Here is a 20,506-nt window from a genome sequence, read left to right as displayed (position 1 = left end):
TTGCTAATACTTTGAACATGAACACCTGCTCATTCGAAAAGAAATAGCAATTTACATATTTACGAGTGTCTACCTTTGTTGTCCCCCTCTGCGATTTTCTGGTCCATCTGCTGGATAGTCGGTCGACATGGCGCCTCTGGTTTGTCCTCCTGAGATCAAAGTCATAGGTTGTTAGAATGGATACTTCAGAGTACCATTCAGAAATGATCTTAGAACGAATGCGTTTACCAGACTAAAGTATTTAAACAGCTACAGTCTGAATAATTGTTATTTCGTTTGTAGATTTCTTAGCGATTTCAAGGTGGGAATGATATCCATGTTCCCTGTCTTGTCCTTTGGTAGAGTTGTAGTTCTTAACTGTTTCAGCATGAGGCGTCAGCTCCATGTTTTCTAGTCTTCTTAACTATTCGAGACGTCCGGCTTACCGTGGGTCTCTTTGGCACAGTTGCCAATCATTTCAACATGTAGCTACCGCTTCATGTTTTCTGATCTAATGTACATTTTGTCAAGTGGTTTTATACTCTGTGGAAGAAGGGGGCGTTCCATGACGCCAAAGTAAATGTCTGTACTCACGGGGACGTGTCCACTGACTAGTTAAACTTTCTTTTAAAAACCCACACTCTCATTTAGAGGGCTAAAACATCACATTTCAACTTTTCACAAATAGTTTCATATGTAATCATATACGTTTCACAACATTTAGATGTAAACCCCATAATGGAGAAGTGTACACAACCAAAGACACAGTAATGTGTGTTTCCTGTCCTTCATGAGATCACCACATGAAACACACTCCACATGACTGTCCCTTAAGTGTCCACGGACCACTCACACTCCCTTTTGGCAAGGAGAATGTCTTTGTTCTCCGTAGGCTCTCTCCCACCATACTGAGAGTTTCTACCAGGAATTTGTGACTGTTGTAAAACCTTATGCGAGATAGGGGGGAGCCACGATGTACACCCAAAAGGGCCATGTCGTGACACATTGTTTTTAAGAGTGTTTAATCATGATTTCTGCTGACAGACATAATAGGCTACATTGATTAATGTGTAGAATTGCAGGAAATTTAATTTTCAAACCTAAATTTCTCTCTCTACAGTCAATAAGTGGGCAACTAAAAAGTTTTGCTGCAAGGTGTGGGGTTGGGGGGGGAACCAAATCTTGCTTAGGGCCCCCAGAAAGCTAGAGCTGGCCCTGACCATGTCAAATTGTCTAGCAAACTAATAAAATATGTCAATATGTCTAGTTAGCCATCTAGTTCATACCCTGATAGTTAGCTTGTGTCCAAATTCTGTTTGATTTACTTGCATCTACAGTGGTGATGACAGAAGTCTGACTGACAACTTTACCAGTATGAGGACTTGCTGATGTCAAGCGTATTCCAAAAGCATAATCTCTGTTGAAGCAAGCAAGCTGAAGTGCCTTCAGAAAGTATTCACAATCCAGGACTTTTTCCACATTTTGTTGTGTTACAGCCTGAATACAAGATGTATTAAATGTAGACTTAGTGTCACTGGCCTGCACACAATACTCCATAATATCGAAGTGGGATGTATGGTTTCACAATGGTCACAAAATAATTAAAAATGAAAAGCTGAAATGTCTTGAGTAAATACGTTTTCAACCCCTTTGTTATGCCACGCCTAAACAAGTTAAGAAGAAAAAATGTCCTTAGGTCACCTAATACTTATTGGACTTACTCTGTGTGCAGTAATGTTTTACATGATTATTGAATGACTGCCTCGTCTCTGTACCCCACACTTACAATTATCTTGAGGTCCCTCAATCGAGTAGTGAATTTCAAGCACAGATTCAACCACAAAGACCAGGGAGGTTTTCCAATGCCTCGCAAAGAAGGGCACCTATTGGTAGATATTTTAAGAAAAAGCAGACATTGAATATCCCTTTGAGCATGGTAAAGTTATTAATTTCACTTTGGATCGTGTATAAATAGACCCAGTCACTACAAAGATACAGGCGTCCTTCCTAACTCAGTTGCCGGAGAGGAAGGAAAACCCTCAGGGATTTCACCATGAGGCAATGGTGATTTTAAAACCAGTAGAGTTCATGGCTGTGGTATAAGAACTGAGGATGGATCAACAACATTGTATTTACTCCACAATACTAACCTAAATGACAGAGTGAAAAGGAAGTCTGTACAGAATAAAATATTCAAAATCATGTATCTTGTTTCCAACAAGGCACTAAAGTAACACTTTCTAAAATGTAGCAAAGAAATTAACTTTATGTCCTGAATACAATTACGTTTTGGGCAAATCCAACAACACATCACTGAGTACCACTATTCATATTTTCAAGCATGGTGGTGACTGCATCATGTTATGGGTATACTTGTCATCGGCAAGGAACAGAGCTAAGCACAGGAAAAATCTTAGAGGAAAACCTGGTTCAGTCTCCTTGCCAACTGACATTGGTGAAACAAATTCACCTTTCAGCAGGTCAATAACTTAAAACACAAGGCAAAATATACACTGGAGTTGCTTACCAAGACGACATTGAATGTTCCTGAGTGGCTTAGTTACAGTTTTGACTTAAATTGGCTTGGAAATATATGGGATGTCTTGAAAATGGCTGTCTAACAATGATCAACAACCATCTTCACAGAGCTTGAAGAATTTGAAACAGAATAATGTGCAAATATTGTGGAAAAAGTCAAGTGGTCTGAATACTTTCCGAATGCACTGTACTGGGCGCTATAATGAAATAGAATGCCTTTCAAACCAATCAGAAACTAGTATTCAACAATGCCATGGTGTAATTGTAAACAAAACACCAAATTCCTTACTGAATCAGCCTTATTAAATGTTTGAATTATTCTTCAGGAAGATGAAGTTCCTGTGATATTTCCCCTAAATGCTAAAATGTTGATGTCATTTTCAGGAGTGTAACTAAGCTATTTACTGTGTGTTCTGTAACATTACAGAACATACTGAGCAATCGGGTGAGTAGGGCCTTGGTCAGGGAGGTAACCAAGAACCTGATGGTCACTCTGCCAGAGCTATTGAGGTCCTCTGTGGAAATGGGAGAACCTTCTAGAAGGACAACAATCTCTGGTGGAGTTCTGCAATCAGGCCTCTATGCTAGTGGCCAGACGGAAGCCACTCCTCAGTAAAAGGCACATGAGGGATTGGGAGACTAGTCAGGATCCTTGATGAAAACCTGCTCAGGACCTCAGACTGGAGCCGAACGTTCACCTTCCAACAGGACAAAGACCCTAAGCACACAGCCAAGACAACGCAGGAGTGGCTTTGGGACAAGTCACTGAATGTCATTGAGTAGCCCAGCCAGAGCCCGGACTTGAACCCGATCGAACATCTCTGAAGAGACCTGAAAATAGCTGTGCAGCAACGCTCCCCATTCAACCTGACAGAGCTTGAGAGGATCTACAGAGAAGAATGGGAAAAACTCTCCAAATGCAGGTGTGCCATTCTTGTAGCGCCATACCCAAGAAGACTCAAGGCTGTAATTGCTGCCAAAGGTGCTTCAAGAAAGTACTGCATACAGGGTACTTGTGTAAATGTGATAATTCTGGTTTATATACATTTTCTAAAAACCTGTTTTTGCTCTGTGATTGTGTATAGATGGAGGGGGGGATTCATCCATTTTAGAATAATGCGTAACAAAATATGGAAAAAGTAATACTGAATACTGAATACTTTCCGAAGGCATAAGTTGGACTTAAAGGGTAGTGTAGCACTAAAAGCACTCCCTCTATGCAGAATGTAAATGTCTATGGTTCAACTCTCTTCAGATAGGCTTTAGAAAGACCAGTTCAACTAATTAACAAGAATTGCAGTACAGCAAATATTTTATTTTATCTTTATTTAACTAGGCAAGTCAGTTAAGAACAAACCCCCTTTTCAATGATGGCCTGGATAACTGCCTTGTTCAAGGGCAGAATAACAGATTTTAACCTTGTCAGCTCAGGGATTCGATCTTGCAACCTTTCGGTTACTATTCCAACGCTCTAACCACTAGGATACCTGCTGCCCCAAATGTGAATCAGCTTTCAGATAATTAATTGAAGGTGGTGTGTGTGTGTGTGTTAGTCTGCATGGTTTCTTATCCACCGAGGGCCAGTGTGGTAGGGTTTTGTTCTATCCAAACAAAATCACACCTGATTCAACTAATCGAGTCTTGATTGAAGTCTTTGATTCGTTTAATCAGGGTTTTGTTCTAACCATTGGTTAGAACAAAAGCCTAAGTGTACATTATCTGTGCATACAATTGGACATCCCCCTGTTATGAGTGCTACTTTCATTTTTAAAAATTGATTTAACTAGGCAAGTCAGTTATGAACATATTGTTATTTACATTGACAGCCTAGGAACAGTGGGTTAACTGCCTTGTTCAGGGGCAGAACGACAGATTTTTAGGCTGTTAGCTTGGGGATTCGATTGTGCAACCTTTCGGTTAGTAGTCCAACGCTCTGACCACTAGGCTACCTGCCTAGTCCTGTGGCTTTCCTCACAAAAACATATCACCATGCCAACGTGGAAATTAGATGTTTTGACAATTGTATAACCATGTTCGATTAGGGGCTTTATTCAATCCGTATGGACGAAGTTCCACGCTATAACGCGATTGAAAGGCAATGTTCCCGCGTTCCTGTATTCTAGGTAAACGCCACATCAGCTTAATCAGAAATGACCTTTACATTTCAATCATACTATAATGGGGATCTTCTGCGCTACAGATTGAATCTAGCCTTTAAAATCACTCTCAGAAATAGAAGTGATATTCATTCATGTAAACTCATCTGACAAGACCTGACGATGAGGATCAATGTGAATATAAAAAAGGCACATACAGTCAATTACAAGCTAGAAAAGTATTTGCAACATTGTTGCCTGAGAAATTGCCCTTTTGACTAAATATTTAGTGGGATTCATATTCAAACTACCCGAGTATTGAGTTTCAGAAGACATTCACAAACCCTATTTGGTACATTGATGCAGTGGCTACAGCAGATGCAGTAAATATATTTGGAGCTGCTAGTGCAGCTAAATTTGAGTCCTTGTAAATTGTATACACAAGTCGTCTGGCAAAAAATACTTATCAGTCAAGTCACAATTATACAATCAATTGCCATGGGTCTCAATGGTTATTTCTTGAAATTGATTGATTGGTTATTGAATGTTTGTTTAAATGATAAATAAAATAAAAACTAAATAAGGGACAGTTAACGTTTCCCAACTTTTTTAGCTTGGGGAAAAATCTCTACAACTGCGTCAGTGGATTTAACTCAACTCATCCTGTGGCACACTGGACCAAGCCGATCCACCTCTTTGCAGATTCCTGTCCAAATGGAGTTTCCAACATGTAGTTTTTGCTGGGTGATAAGGCACTGTTGATTGGACATTAAATGAAAACCAGTGTATTTAAGGAAAAAACTACATTGGAATACTGAAGAGTAGTTGGACGTATCCAGTTGGACGTGTTGGGTGATCATTGTGACTGGAGAGCTCTCACCAGAATGCGGTCGCTGTCTATGATGGTGTTGAGGCGGTGGGCGATGGTGAGCACAGTTGCACTCCCTGAAATTGTCTCGTATCGTCTTCTGGATCAGCTCGTCTGTACTACAGAGCCAAGACCAACAGACAGGTGAGGACACGCAAAGCTGGGAGGAAGAAACACTCACACTTTTGTCTACTAGTAGATGCCTCCCAGTCTTATGTTGCATTCATAACCAAGTGGGAAGTTGGTAATTACCAGCTGGATGCATTCACATGCTTTCTTATTGAGAAAAGACAAGTGGCTTATTGACAACGGGCTGCATCAAACAAAAATTACAGCTATCATGCCTGTAAACAAATTAGTGTTCGAAAACCATATTACAAAATTGCATTTTATATTTAAAAAAATGTTTTTACTGTTTCATTTAACTGCCAAAATGCTGTTATTGAGAATTTCCTTAGTAGGAAAGCAAAACAATTTCCAGAGTAGGGTTTCTACGGTGTCTCACCTGCGTAAATGCCGAGGTAGAAATCCAGGCTCAGCTCTTCAGTGACGTTGACACCATTTTGGACGGTCACAGTGCCGTTAACATTGAGCTTCTCCTGCTCTCCTGCCCTGTCAATCACAGAGACAGAGCCAGTCCCAACACAGCATGTTAAAAGGGTAACATGACAGTTGCATGACTGGAAATGAACAGTGAAATTAAAACGTCTTACCAATATGCCAGCCACCAGTCCTGTAGAATGTATGCTGCCTGCACACAAAAACACATGTTAGTAGACCTATATCATTTAATGAAGTCGTCATCAGATTGAGTTTCTTCCGCACGCACTACTACTTCTGTTTTTGACCATGTAGTTGTACTGGGGTTATGATGTCATTACCTGAGCTAGGAACTGGAGTAATACAACTCCTATCAACACCAGGATGTTGGCGCCTGCCTTCAGGTACTTGACATAGAGGCCGACGGCGATGGTCCCCTCCGAGCGGCTCTCCTCGACTACTGTCTGGACAGGCTCTGCCTGCATTACACAAACATCATAGGATTTAATGGGGGCTATTCATTAAAGCCACTGCAAATAAAATGATGCATGATAACTGTTCAAAGTGAGTCATTCTGTGCACTCTGTGTAGGAGAAACTCTGCAGAGGTTCAAGCACGAGGGACGTTGAGAACTTACACAACTCCTGTGTTGGGGAATCTGAGCATGTCAACAAGATACAAATTAACTTTTTTTTAAGGGAAGTATGACTTTGCTGTTGCAAAAAATATATATATTGCGTGTTACTAAAGAATTTCAGTTAATTATTATAGCTACTGCCTTGGGCCAAATCAGTGTAATTGTGTAAATGCTGAATCTCTATGGCAAGACATCATTCACCCAAGTGTCGTCAAAATCGTGTCAGTGCTGTCTGAGATATTACGTATGATGGAATTTGCAGTGTCTGGCAAACTTCTACTAAAGGTTTGTACGCACTGCCTTCTTGTGGACAAAAAGAGCAAACACAGGTAACTTTTTCTTCACTCACTGCTTTGCTACAAAATATAATCAGGGACACAGGGTGAAAATGCTCCTAGCGACTGTATCTAAGGGATGAACCGGAAGTGGGGGGGGGCACAGGAAGCTGTTCAGTTCCATCTTTAACAGAGCGTATGGAGGAGGTGTGAGAGACCACTGAATTCTGCGAGAGGGTGCAGCGAGCGGCTTTCAGTCTCTGCTCCTGGGGCTTGTGGCCCCTCCTCGTCTTCCCTCTTCAGCAGGGAGGTGATGTCGACCCCAGAGCGCTGGAGTTCAATGTACGTCCCCCATTTCACCATGTGACCCTGAAACTGACACACGAAAGTCACACCTCACCAAACATCTGGAGTTTGCATGTAATGTATACAGTTGAAGTCGGAAGTTTACATACACCTTAGCCAAATACATTTAAACTCACTTTTTCACAATTCCTGACATTCCTGACATGGTGTTATTGTTGATTGTTTATGTTGACATGGTGTTATTGTTGATTGTTTACGTTGACAGGGTCCACCTGGTCCTCCAGGTCCCAGAGGTCCCCAGGGTTCTAGTGGAGCTGACGTAAGTGTCTGAATCTAGTAAAAATCCCTGTCTTAGGTCAGTTAGGATTACCACCTTATTTTAAGAATATGAAATGTCAGAATAATAGTAGAGAGAGTGATTTATTTCAGCTGTTATTTCTTTTATCACATTGCCAGTGGGTCAGAAGTTGACATACACTCAATTAGTATTTGGTAGCATTGCCTTTAAATTGTTTAACTTGGGTCAAACGTTTCGGGTAGCCTTCTACAAGCTTCCCACAATAAGTTGGGTGAATTTTGTCCCATTCCTCCTGACAGAGCTGGTGTAACTGAGTCAGGTTTGTAGGCCCCCTTGCTCGCACACGCTTTTTCAGTTCTGCCCACACAATTTCTATAGGATTACGGTCAGGGTTTTGTGATGGCCACTCCAATACCTTGACTTTGTTGTCCTTAAGCCATTTTGCCACAACTTTGGAAGTGTGCTTGGGGTCATTATCCATTTGGAAGACCCATTTGCGACCAAGCTTTAACTTCCTGACTGATGTCTTGAGATGTTGCTTCAATATATCCACATAATTTTCCTACCTCATGATGCCATCTATTTTGTGATAAGCACCAGTCCCTCCTGCAGCAAAGCGCACCCACAACATGATGCTCCCACCCTCATGCTTCGCGGTTGGGATGGTATTCTTCAGCTTGCAAGCCTCCCACTTTTTCCTCCAAACATAACGGTGGTCATAATGGCCAAACAGTTCTATTTTTGTTTCATCAGACCAGAGGGCATTTCTCCAAAAAGTACGACATTTGTCCCCATGTGCAGTTGCCAACCGTAGTCTTACTTTTTATAGTGGTTTTGGAGCAGTGGCTTCTTCCTTGCTGAGCGGCCTTTCAGCTTATGTTGATATAGGACTCATTTTACTGTGGATATAGATACTTTTGTACCTGTTTCCTCCAGCATCTTCACAAGGTCCTTTGCTGTTGTTCTGGGATTGATTTACACTTTTCGCACCAAAATATGTTAATCTCTAGGAGACAGAATGCGTCTCCTTCCTGAGCGGTATTACAGCTGCTTGGTCCCATGGTGTTTATACTTGCGTGCTATTGTTTGTACAGATGAACGTGGTACCTTCAGGTGTTTGGAAATTGCTCCCAAGGATGAACCAGACTTGTGGAGGTCTCCAAATGTTTTTTTGGAGGTGTTGGCTGATTTTCTTTTGATTTTCCCATAATGTCAAGCAAAGAGGCACTGAGTTTGAAGGTAGGCCTTGAAATACAGCCACAGGTACACCTCCTATTGACTCAAATGATGTCACCAAGGTGGCATAGCAGTTCAGACGTCTTTTGTCCTCGTCTTGTCGTGTCCTGTATATATATATATTTACAACTTTTTCACATACATTTTATTTTTATTTTCCATCAACTCATCTTCAAAACACTCTCCTGCAACCCGCCTCACCAATGTATATTTATAAAAAAGTATTATTTACCTCAGATCTGTAATCCTCCAAGAAGCTAGCCAGAAACTCCAAGAAGCTAGCCTGAAACTAGCCAGAAGCTAATCCAGAAGCTAGTTCAGAAGCTAGTTAGCTCCTTTACTGGCAAATCGTTAGTATTCAGCTAACCACGGTTTGTGGTCATCAGCTATCCTTTAGCTCGAAAATCTATCGCCAGTTCTGTACGGCGCAGCGCGGCTCGGAACGGAACATACCGAACCAATTTTTCTCTCCATGTCCCTGGATTTCGACTGCTCTCTGGACATTCATACCCGGATCTCACAGCTAGCTAGCTGCTATTCGTGTGACTATCGGCCTTCGTCGATTCCGGAGCAAACATCAATTATTCCGGAGCTAGCAAGCTCCGTCAATCACTCCTGAGTTCCATCAATCACACCTGGGCTGCAGTCACCTATCCGGACCCGTTTTACTGCCTTCGCGGAGCCCCACCGGGCCTTCACAACTGGACTGCCGACGTTATCTACCCGAAGGAGTTATTCGGCTGGCTCCTCCGTCGCGACGTTACCTGAACGCCCATCTGCGGCCTGCTAACCGTTAGCTGTCTTACCGGCTGCTATCTGAATAGACAATCGGACAATTTTTTTCTTTTTTTATTATTATTATTATGTTTTCTTCTTGGGCCTCCATAACTATATCTATTGTTTTTATTTTTGTTGTTGTTGTGTGATTTGGATTAATCCCCTCTACCACACGGAACCCCACTAATCTACTGACGGAACGCAAGAGGTGGCTAACAACAGACCTCCATCCTATGCTAGCTTGCTACCGATGCCCTGGCTAGCTGTCTAAATCACCAACCAACCTCTCCACTCACCGGACCCTTTTGATCACTCGACTAAGCATGCCTCTCCTTAATGTCAATATGTCTTGTCCATTTCTGTTCTGGTTAGTGTTTATTGGCTTATTTCACTGTAGAGCCTCTAGTCCTGCTCACTATACCTTATCCAACCTATTAGTTCCACCACCCACACATGCAATGACATCTCCTGGTTTCAACGATGTTTCTAGAGACAATATCTCTCTCTTCATCACTCAATACCTAGGTTTACCTCCACTGTATTCACATCCTACCATACATTTGTCTGTACATTATACCTTGATGCTATTTTATCGCCCCCAGAAACCTCCTTTTACTCTATGTTCCAGACGTTCTAGACGACCAATTCTCATAGCTTTTAGCCGTACCCTTATTCTACTCCTCCTATGTTCCTCTGGCGATGTAGAGGTGAATCCAGGCCCTGCAGTGCCTAGCTCCACTCCTATTCCCCAGGCGCTCTCTTTTGACGACTTCTGTAACCGTAATAGCCTTGGTTTCATGCATGTTAACATTAGAAGCCTCCTCCCTAAGTTTGTTCTATTCACTGCTTTAGCACACTCTGCCAACCCGGATGTTCTAGCTGTGTCTGAATCCTGGCTTAGGAAGACCACCAAAAACTCAGACATTTTAATTCCAAACTACAACATTTTCAGACAAGATAGAACTGCCAAAGGGGGCGGTGTTGCAATCTACTGCAAAGATAGCCTGCAGAGTTCTGTCCTACTATCCAGGTCTGTACCCAAACAATTTGAACTTCTACTTTTAAAAATCCACCTCTCTAAAAACAAGTCTCTCACCGTTGCCGCCTGCTATAGACCACCCTCTGCCCCCAGCTGTGCTCTGGACACCATATGTGAACTGATTGCCCCCCATCTATCTTCAGAGTTCGTGCTGCTAGGTGACCTAAACTGGAACATGCTTAACACCCCAGCCATCCTACAATCTAAACTTGATGCCCTCAATCTCACACAAATTATCAATGAACCTACCAGGTACCTCCCCAAAACCTTAAACACGGGCACCCTCATAGATATCATCCTAACCAACTTCCCCTCTAAATACACCTCTGCTGTCTTCAACCAAGATCTCAGCGATCACTGCCTCATTGCCTGCATCCGTAATGGGTCAGCGGTCAAACGACCTCCACTCATCACTGTAAAACGCTCCCTGAAACACTTCTGCGAGCAGGCCTTTCTAATCGACCTGGCCGGGGTATCCTGGAAGGATATTGATCTCATCCCGTCAGTAGAGGATGCCTGGATATTTTTTTTAAATGCCTTCCTAACCATCTTAAATAAACATGCCCCATTCAAGAAATTTAGAACTAGGAACAGATATAGCCCTTGGTTCTCCCCAGACCTGACTGCCCTTAACCAACACAAAAACATCCTATGGCGTTCTGCATTAGCATCGAACAGCCCCCGTGATATGCAGATGTTCAGGGAAGCTAGAAATCATTATACACAGGCAGTTAGAAAAGCCAAGGCTAGCTTTTTCAAGCAGAAATTTGCTTCCTGCAACACTAACTCAAAAAAGTTCTGGGACACTGTAAAGTCCATGGAGAATAAGAACACCTCCTCCCAGCTGCCCACTGCACTGAAGATAGGAAACACTGTCACCACTGATAAATCCACCATAATTGAGAATTTCAATAAGCATTTTTCTACGGCTGGCCATGCTTTCCACCTGGCTACTCCTACCCCGGACAACAGCACTGCACCCCCAACAGCAACTCGCCCAAGCCTCCCCACTAGGCAGGGTAGCCTAGTGGTTAGAGCGTTGGACTAGTAACCGAAAGGTTGCAAGTTCAAATCCCCGAGCTGACAAGGTACAAATCTGTCGTTCTGCCCCTGAACAGGCAGTTAACCCACTGTTCCTAGGCCGTTATTGAAAATAAGAATTTGTTCTTAACTGACTTGCCTAGTTAAATAAAGGTAAAATAAAATAAATAAAATAAATTTCTCCTTCTCCCAAATCCATTCAGCTGATGTTCTGAAAGAGCTGCAAAATCTGGACTCCTACAAATCAGCCGGGCTAGACAATCTGGACCCTTTCTTTCTAAAATTATCTGCCGAAATTGTTGCCACCCCTATTACTAGCCTGTTCAACCTCTCTTTCGTGTCGTCTGAGATTCCCAAAGATTGGAAAGCAGCTGCGGTCATCCCCCTCTTCAAAGGGGGGGACACTCTTGACCCAAACTGCTACAGACCTATATCTATCCTACCGTGCCTTTCTAAGGTCTTCGAAAGCCAAGTCAACAAACAGATTACCGACCATTTCGAATCTCACCATACCTTCTCTGCTATGCAATCTGGTTTCAGAGCTGGTCATGGGTGCACCTCAGCCACGCTCAAGGTCCTAAACGATATCTTAACCGCCATCGATAAGAAACATTACTGTGCAGCCGTATTCATTGATCTGGCCAAGGCTTTCGACTCTGTCAATCACCATATCCTCATCGGCAGACTCGACAGCCTTGGTTTCTCAAATGATTGCCTCGCCTGGTTCACCAACTGCTTCTCTGATAGAGTTCAGTGTGTCAAATCGGAGGGTCTGCTGTCCGGACCTCTGGCAGTCTCTATGGGGGTGCCACAGGGTTCAATTCTTGGACCGACTCTCTTCTCTGTATACATCAATGAGGTCGCTCTTGCTGCTGGTGAGTCCCTGATCCACCTCTACGCAGACGACACCATTCTGTATACTTCCGGCCCTTCTTTGGACACTGTGTTAACAACCCTCCAGGCAAGCTTCAATGCCATACAACTCTCCTTCCGTGGCCTCCAATTGCTCTTAAATACAAGTAAAACTAAATGCATGCTCTTCAACCGATCGCTACCTGCACCTACCCGCCTGTCCAACATCACTACTCTGGACGGCTCTGACTTAGAATACGTGGACAACTACAAATACTTAGGTGTCTGGTTAGACTGTAAACTCTCCTTCCAGACCCATATCAAACATCTCCAATCCAAAGTTAAATCTAGAATTGGCTTCCTATTTCGCAACAAAGCATCCTTCACTCATGCTGCCAAACATACCCTTGTAAAACTGACCATCCTACCAATCCTCGACTTTGGCGATGTCATTTACAAAATAGCCTCCAATACCCTACTCAACAAATTGGATGCAGTCTATCACAGTGCAATCCGTTTTATCACCAAAGCCCCATATACTACCCACCATTGCGACCTGTACGCTCTCGTTGGCTGGCCCTCGCTTCATACTCGTCGCCAAACCCACTGGCTCCATGTCATCTACAAGACCCTGCTAGGTAAAGTCCCCCCTTATCTCAGCTCGCTGGTCACCATAGCATCTCCCACCTGTAGCACACGCTCCAGCAGGTATATCTCTCTAGTCACCCCCAAAACCAATTCTTTCTTTGGCCGCCTCTCCTTCCAGTTCTCTGCTGCCAATGACTGGAACGAACTACAAAAATCTCTGAAACTGGAAACACTTATCTCCCTCACTAGCTTTAAGCACCAACTGTCAGAGCAGCTCACAGATTACTGCACCTGTACATAGCCCACCTATAATTTAGCCCAAACAACTACCTCTTTCCCAACTGTATTTAATTTTAATTAATTAATTTATTTTGCTCCTTTGCACCCCATTATTTTTTATTTCTACTTTGCACATTCTTCCATTGCAAAGCTACCATTCCAGTATTTTACTTGCTATATTGTATTTACTTTGCCATCATGGCCTTTTTTGCCTTTACCTCCCTTCTCACCTCATTTGCTCACATTGTATATAGACTTGTTTATACTGCATTATTGACTGTATGTTTGTTTTTACTCCATGTGTAACTCTGTGTCGTTTTATCTGTCGAACTGCTTTGCTTTATCTTGGCCAGGTCGCAATTGTAAATGAGAACTTGTTCTCAACTTGCCTACCTGGTTAAATGAAGGTAAAATAAAAATAAATTAAATAAATAAATTAGCCTTTCAGAAGCTTCTAAAGCCACGACACAATTTGTTTTTGAATTTTCCAAGCTGTTTAAAGTCCCAGTCAACTTAGTGTATGTAAACTTCTGACCCACTGGAATTGTGATACAGTGAATTATAAGTGAAATCATTTGTCTGTAAACAAATGTTGGAAAAATGGCTTGTGTCATGCACTAAGTAGATGTCCTAACCAACCTGCCAAAACTATAGTTTTTTAACAAGTGGTTGAAAAACAAGATTTAATGACTCCAACCTAAGTGTATGTAATCTTCCGACTTCAAATGTAAGTCTGTCTTTGTGCATTTATACAGGTGTTCCCATGTGTGTTTACATCAACTTTGTTTACACTAAAACCTCAGTGTAATACATGGTAACACGTACCTCTCCCTGCTTGCAGTGCGGGTCCTGCATTAACGTAAGCGTACAGGGTAGTGCATGTGTGCTTCTATGTAGTCTTAAAGTGTGTATGTGGTATTTGGGTTCTTGGTCACCTTCCTGACCAAGGCCCTTCTCCCCAGATCTGTGCCTTGACACAATCTTGTCTCGGCGCTCTACGGACAATTCCTTCGACCTCATGCCTTGGTTTTTGCTCTGACATGCACGGTGCATCTGTGGAACCTTATATAGACAGGTGTGTGCCTTTCCAAATCATGTCCAATCAATTGAATTTACCACAGCTGGACTCCAATCAAGTTGTAGAAACATCTCAAGGATGGTCAATGGAAAGAGGATGCACCTGAGCTCAATTTCGAGTCTCATAGCAAAGGGTCTGAATACTTATGTAAATAAGGTATTTCTGTTTTTTATTTGATAGACATTTTAAACAATTTCTTTTAAAAAACTGTTTTCGCTTTGTCATTATGGGGTATTATGTGTATATTGCTGAGGGAAACAAATTATTTAATACATTTTAGAATTAGTCTGTTATTTAACAAAATGTGGAAAAAGTCAAGAGGTCTGAATACTTTCTGAAGGCACTGTATAGGCAGAAGGCTGAGACAATAAGACACAGTGGCAGAATAAATTCAATCACATCTTTGTTTCATCTCAAAACCGGAGAGCAACATCTATCCGGTGAAGTCCATAAAGCATATTGCATGTAACAAACATTTACATGACCTACACAGCATGGTCAAGCAAGTTTAATGTTTCTGAAATTTTTGGACTACTAAACAACTATTGACTTAGAACCACAGAAAGTTACCGCTAGTTGAAAAGAAAATAGGAGCTGCCTCCACTATTCCAGCACCATTTCAACTTCAACATTTCAGCATCATCAAATCAAATCACCTCATCAAATCACCTATGCTTAGTTGAATACAGTGACAACTAAAAGATACCAAAAACTATTATGTCCAATCAATGCCTGCTAAGTATGATGTTGCTGTCAATAGTACTGGTTTGTGTGTGTTTGTGTGTGTGCGCGAGCAAGTACAAAAAAACATGTTGACTCACCCTACTTGTAGAGAAATGGCAATGCCATCTCTTTCCTTTGGACGAAATGGTCTATGACTATGTCATACAGTAGGCCTACATGCTTTTAGTTTTTGTTTTCCTAGGCTACCTGGCTAAAATGCTTGCTGGAGTATGGAAAACCAGCCACGTCGTGGAAACCGATGTCTAGCTTCCGGACAGGCTGAACACCTTCTCCCGTTGCTTTAAGGATAATACAGTGCCCCCAACGCGGCCCGCTATCAAGGACTGTGGACTCTCCTTCTCTGTGAATGGCGTGAGTAGACATGTAAAACCTCTACAAGATCGGTGGATCCCCCACGGGACGGTTGAGCTAACGTAGGCTAATGCGATTAGCATGAGGTTGTAAGTAACAAGAACATTTCCCAGGACATAGACATATCTGATATGGGAGAAAGCTTCAATTTTTGTTAATCTAACTGCACTGTCCAATTTACAGTAGCTGTTACAGTGAAAGAATACCATGCTATTGTTTGAGGAGAGTGCACAGTTATGAACTTGAAAAGTTATTAATAAACCTATTAGGCACATTTAGGCAGTCTTGATACAACATTTCGTACAGAAACACAATGGTTTATTGGATCAGTCTAAAACTTTGCACGTACACTGCTGCCATCTAGTGGCCAAAATCTAAATTGCGCTTGGGCTGGAATAATACTGTACATTAGAGCATTTCTCTTGCATTTTATTTTACCAAATCTAATGTGTTATATTCTCCTATATTAATTTCACATCTCCACAAACTTCAAAGCGTTTCCTTCCAAGTGGTATCAAGAAAAATGCATATCCTTGCTTCAGGTCCTGAGCTAGAGGCAGTTTTTTTATTTATTTTTTACCTTTATTTAACCAGGCAAGTCAGTTAAGAACACATTCTTATTTTCAATGACGGCCTAGGAACAGTGGGTTAACTGCCTGTTCAGGGGCAGAACGACAGATTTGTACCTTGTCAGCTCAGGGGTTTGAACTCGCAACCTTCCGGTTACTAGTCCAATGCTCTAACCACAAGGCTACCCTGCCGCCCCATTTGGGTATGTAATTTTAGGCTAGTCAAGGATCATATCACCTCCACTTTACCTGCAACCCTAGACCCACTTCATTTTGCTTACTGCCCCAATAGATCCACAGACGATGCAATCGCCACCCAATCACACTGCCCTGCCCCATCTGGACAAGAGGCATACCTATGTAAGAATGCTGTTCATTGACTATAGCTCAGCATTCGAGACCATATTACCCTCCAAGCTCATTATCAAGCTCGAGGCCCTGGGTCTCAACCCCACTTTGTGCAACTGGGTCCTGGACTTCCTGACGGGTCTCCCCCAGGTGGTGAAGATAGGAAACAACACCACCTCTTCACTGATTCTCAACACTGGGGCCCAACAAGGGTGCATGCTCAGCCCCCTCCTGTTCTCCCTGTTCACCCATGACTACGTGGCCAAGCACGCCTCCAACTCAATCATCAAGTTTGCAGACGACAGAACAGTAGTAGGCTTAATTACTAACATCGATGAGACAGCCTACAGGGAGGAGGTGAGGGTTCTGGGAGTGTGGTGCCAGGAAAATAACCTCTCACTCATCGTCAACAAAACTAAGGAGATGATCGTGGATGTCAGAAAACAGCAGAGTGAGCACCCTCCTATCCACATCGATGGGACCGCAATGGAGAAGGTGGAAAGCTTCAAGTTCCTCGGTGTACACATCACTGACAAACTTAAATGGTCCACCCAGACTGTGTAGTGAAGAAGGAGTGTCTCTTGAAGTGTCTCTTCAACCTCAGGAGGCTAAAGAAATGTGTCTTAACACCTAAGACGCTCACAAACTTTTACAGATGCACAATTGAGAGCATTCTGTCGGGCTGTATCACCGCCTGGTACGGCAACTGCAACTGCACCGCCCACAACCGCAAAGCTCTCCAGAGGGTGGTGAGGTCTGCCCAACGCATTACCGGGGGCAAACTTCCCGCCCTCCTGGACACCTACAGCACCCGATGCCATAGGAAGGCCAAAAAGTTCATCAAGGACATCAACCACCCGAGCCACTGCCTGTTCACCCTGCTATCATCCAGAAGGCGAGGTCAGTACAGGAGCATCAAAGCTGGGACCGAGAGACTGAAAAACAGCTTCTATCTCAAGGCCATCAGACTGCTAAACAGCCATCACTAGCACATCAGAGGCAGCTGCCTATCGACATAGATTAGGAATCACTGGCCACTGTAAGGATATGAAACACTAGCCATTTTAATAATGTCTCAATGTCTTGCATTACTCATCTCATATGTATGAACTGTACTCTATACTATTCTACGGTATCTTAGTCACTTTAATTGTGTGTAAATATTGCATCACCCATCTCATATGTATATACTGTATTCTATACTATGCCACTGTATCTTAGTCCAATACCGCTCTGACATTCACTACCATTCAAAAGTTTGGGGTCACTTAGAAATGTCATTGTTTTTGAGAGAAAATCTATTTTTTTGTCCATTAAAATAACACCAAATTGATCAGAAATAGAGTAAAAACATTGTTAATGTTGTAAACGACTATTATAGCTGGAAATGGCTGATTTGAAATGGATTCAGTTTTTAGCTGTGCTGACATACTTGCAAAAGGGTTTCATAATGATCAATTAGTCTTTTAAAATGATCAACTTGTATTAGCTTATTCAACGGACCATTGGGACAAAGGAGTGATGGTTGCTGATAATGGGCCTATGTAGATATTCCATAAACAATCAGCCATTTCCAGCTACAATAGTCATTTACAACATTAACAATGTCTACACTGTATTTCTGATCAATTTGATGTTATTTTAATGGACAAAACAATCATTTTTCTTTCATAAACAAGGACATTTCTAAGTGACCCCAAACTTTTGAATGGTAGTGTATATGTATATATATTCTTAATCCATTCCTTACTTAGATGTATGTGTATTTTGGGTATATGTTGTCGGAGCTAGAAGCACAAGAATTTCGCTACACCCGCAACAACATCGGCTAAACACGTGCATGTGACCAATACATTTGATTTAGATGTTTTTATTATACCTCAGTGGGATAACGAGCTTGGGCCTGCTGTGCATGTGCCGCAACTGGGTGCACACAGGGTTGCCATGTCTGCTGTTTTTGAACACATTGGGGTACTTTCAAAAAATATGTCGCGGGTGAAAATGTATTGGCATTTGGGCTGCTTCTAAATTGCACGCGGCCGCCACGGCAATTTCATACAAATATATATTTCACCGTGACCTGCTGCTGCTGACTATCAGGCAGTGAGGCAGCCTGTTTTTGAGTGAGTGGGAGTGGTGGGGAAGTACGGAGGAGTGTCTGTGTGTGTGTGTTGAGACAGCTGAGTGAGAGGTGTGAAAGGAGACAGAGCAGCACGTGCAGGTAGACTGTTTAGATTGTCATTATGGAGACACCTATTTCCAACCCTTTTTCCATAAAACATATTAACACGCTAGAACTGATGCGCATCAAGAAATTCCCTCAGAGGTGGTTTAAACTGCATTCTAATGTCAACTTTACTTCTGGTAAACCAAAGTGTCGCAGCGGTCTAATGGCACTGCATCTCAGTGCAAGAGGCTTCACTACAGTCCCTGGTTCGAATCCAGGCTGTATCACACCTGGCCCGGATTGGGAGTCCCATTAAGGAGGTGCACAATTAGCCCAGCGTCGACAAGGTTTGGCCGGGGTAGGCCATCATTGTAAATAAGAATTTGTTCTTAACTGACATGCCTAGTTAAATAAAGGTTACATGTAAAATAAAAATGATCAAGGGAAGGGTTTTACACATGCTCAGTTCTTGGATCTCAAGCGCTGCGCCAGTGGCAATTTGAAATGGAAGTTAAGGAACTACCTCGCGTTTTTCTGTTATGAGGAAAAGTCCAGAATGAAACTGACATTAAATGTGGAGAATTATACATTTGCATCTGTTGGCCATCAATTAGGCTATTTATTTATATTCATAGTTAGGCTAGCCTACCATTTTATACAATACATATGTGGAAATTATTATATCTGGAGTCGTTGCAAATTTGTGCCACTTGTATAGCCTACCTGGAGCTGGCAAACGGTTTACTAAATAGCCTATAACTTCAGTTTGTTGTTGTAACCTTGTGTTGTTATGCAAATATTAATGGCCATGTTTAGTTCAGGAAATGGGAAGTTATCAATTATGATTATGGTCACAGTTCTATTGCAATTGCTGACAGACACTTTATTTTGGGACAATCTCTTGTTTCATGTAGTGAATCTGCTATTCAATGCATTTGTATGGGCTAATAGCCCAAAATGATTTTGTGTCATATCATTTTGTAAGGCGATGCCTGCATCTAACCAACCGAACCATGACGAAGTTGGATTACAACAATAAACCCTGATTTTAGTCAGTAGGCCTAGACTATGCCTATTGAAATTATCTTGCAGATAGGCCATTTATAATGGTTTGCAGTCTTAACATCTGGCGCATAATAAAGGCACATCCATATTTTAAAGTTTAATAATGGCAAATTATATTTTCTCTTGTGACATATTCAAATAAATTTATTAGTCACATTTTCTCGCAATAATTAGTCATTTGATGGAAAACCGAATTTTGCTTAGGTCATTAGAAGTTAAATCGAGATTCCTTCTTAATTGGCTCAATAACGTTATGGAAAAATTGTTTATTGATGTGGCAACTCCTCTCTTGCTGCGAAAAAAAAATGTGGGCTAGTTTTCAGGCCTTGTGTGTGGGTTTTAAGTAGTCATTGGGCTGTAAATTCAGGAACACCTGGCAACCCTGGGCGCATATGCGCTCTCGACTTATCAGGTCAGGCAGACCGGTTGTAGTTTTTATTGCCGATATAACGAGCTGGTGGCGAAAACTTTGATTAAACAATTCAGGGACTGAAATAAGCAAATCAGATTACATAATTATATGTAAGGATTGGAAATCGAAATACAATTACAAAATCATATGTAATTGTCAATGGTAAAACAAAGCTTGAGACGATGTTTGACAACCTTGAAAACAGAAAATGAATGTGAATTCGTCTGGACACGGTAGACTCCTCCTCACCGGTCTATTTATTTACACATTTTGGCATGGTGTCAGAACACAACAATGGAACAACTGAAGAGAGATGTGCAATTTAATCCATTAACAACAGCCAATTTATTTTCACGGGTGTTTTTCTGGTAAGTATACAACGCTGTTTACAGTTAACACTGTAGCTCGATATTTTGAAAGTAG

General features: G+C 42.0%; 1 protein-coding gene and 1 long non-coding RNA gene across 2 annotated transcripts in view; one reads left to right on the top strand and one right to left on the bottom strand.

The window, feature by feature from the left end:
* Positions 1-6,000: 6,000 nt before the first annotated feature.
* Positions 6,001-6,484, bottom strand: LOC109879411 (uncharacterized). Its single transcript, XR_002253525.2, has 3 exons — positions 6,363-6,484; positions 6,195-6,232; positions 6,001-6,093 (listed from the first exon to the last, which is right to left on the bottom strand). It is a non-coding gene; the product is annotated as an uncharacterized LOC109879411 (long non-coding RNA).
* Positions 6,485-20,097: 13,613 nt separating this feature from the next.
* The window catches only part of LOC109879416 (multidrug resistance-associated protein 4), a 48,870-nt gene continuing 48,461 nt past the window's right edge, over positions 20,098-20,506 (top strand). The window contains exon 1 of the mRNA XM_031792527.1: positions 20,098-20,451. Within this exon, the coding sequence (XP_031648387.1) occupies positions 20,378-20,451 (74 nt within the window). The 5' untranslated portion in view covers positions 20,098-20,377. The remainder of the gene's footprint in view (positions 20,452-20,506) is intronic.

Source organism: Oncorhynchus kisutch, linkage group LG16 (genome assembly GCF_002021735.2).
Source record: "Oncorhynchus kisutch isolate 150728-3 linkage group LG16, Okis_V2, whole genome shotgun sequence".
Taxonomy (NCBI): Eukaryota; Metazoa; Chordata; class Actinopteri; order Salmoniformes; family Salmonidae; genus Oncorhynchus; species Oncorhynchus kisutch.
The sequence above is the reverse complement of the archived record's forward strand: the minus strand, read 5'-3'. Positions and strand labels throughout refer to the sequence as shown.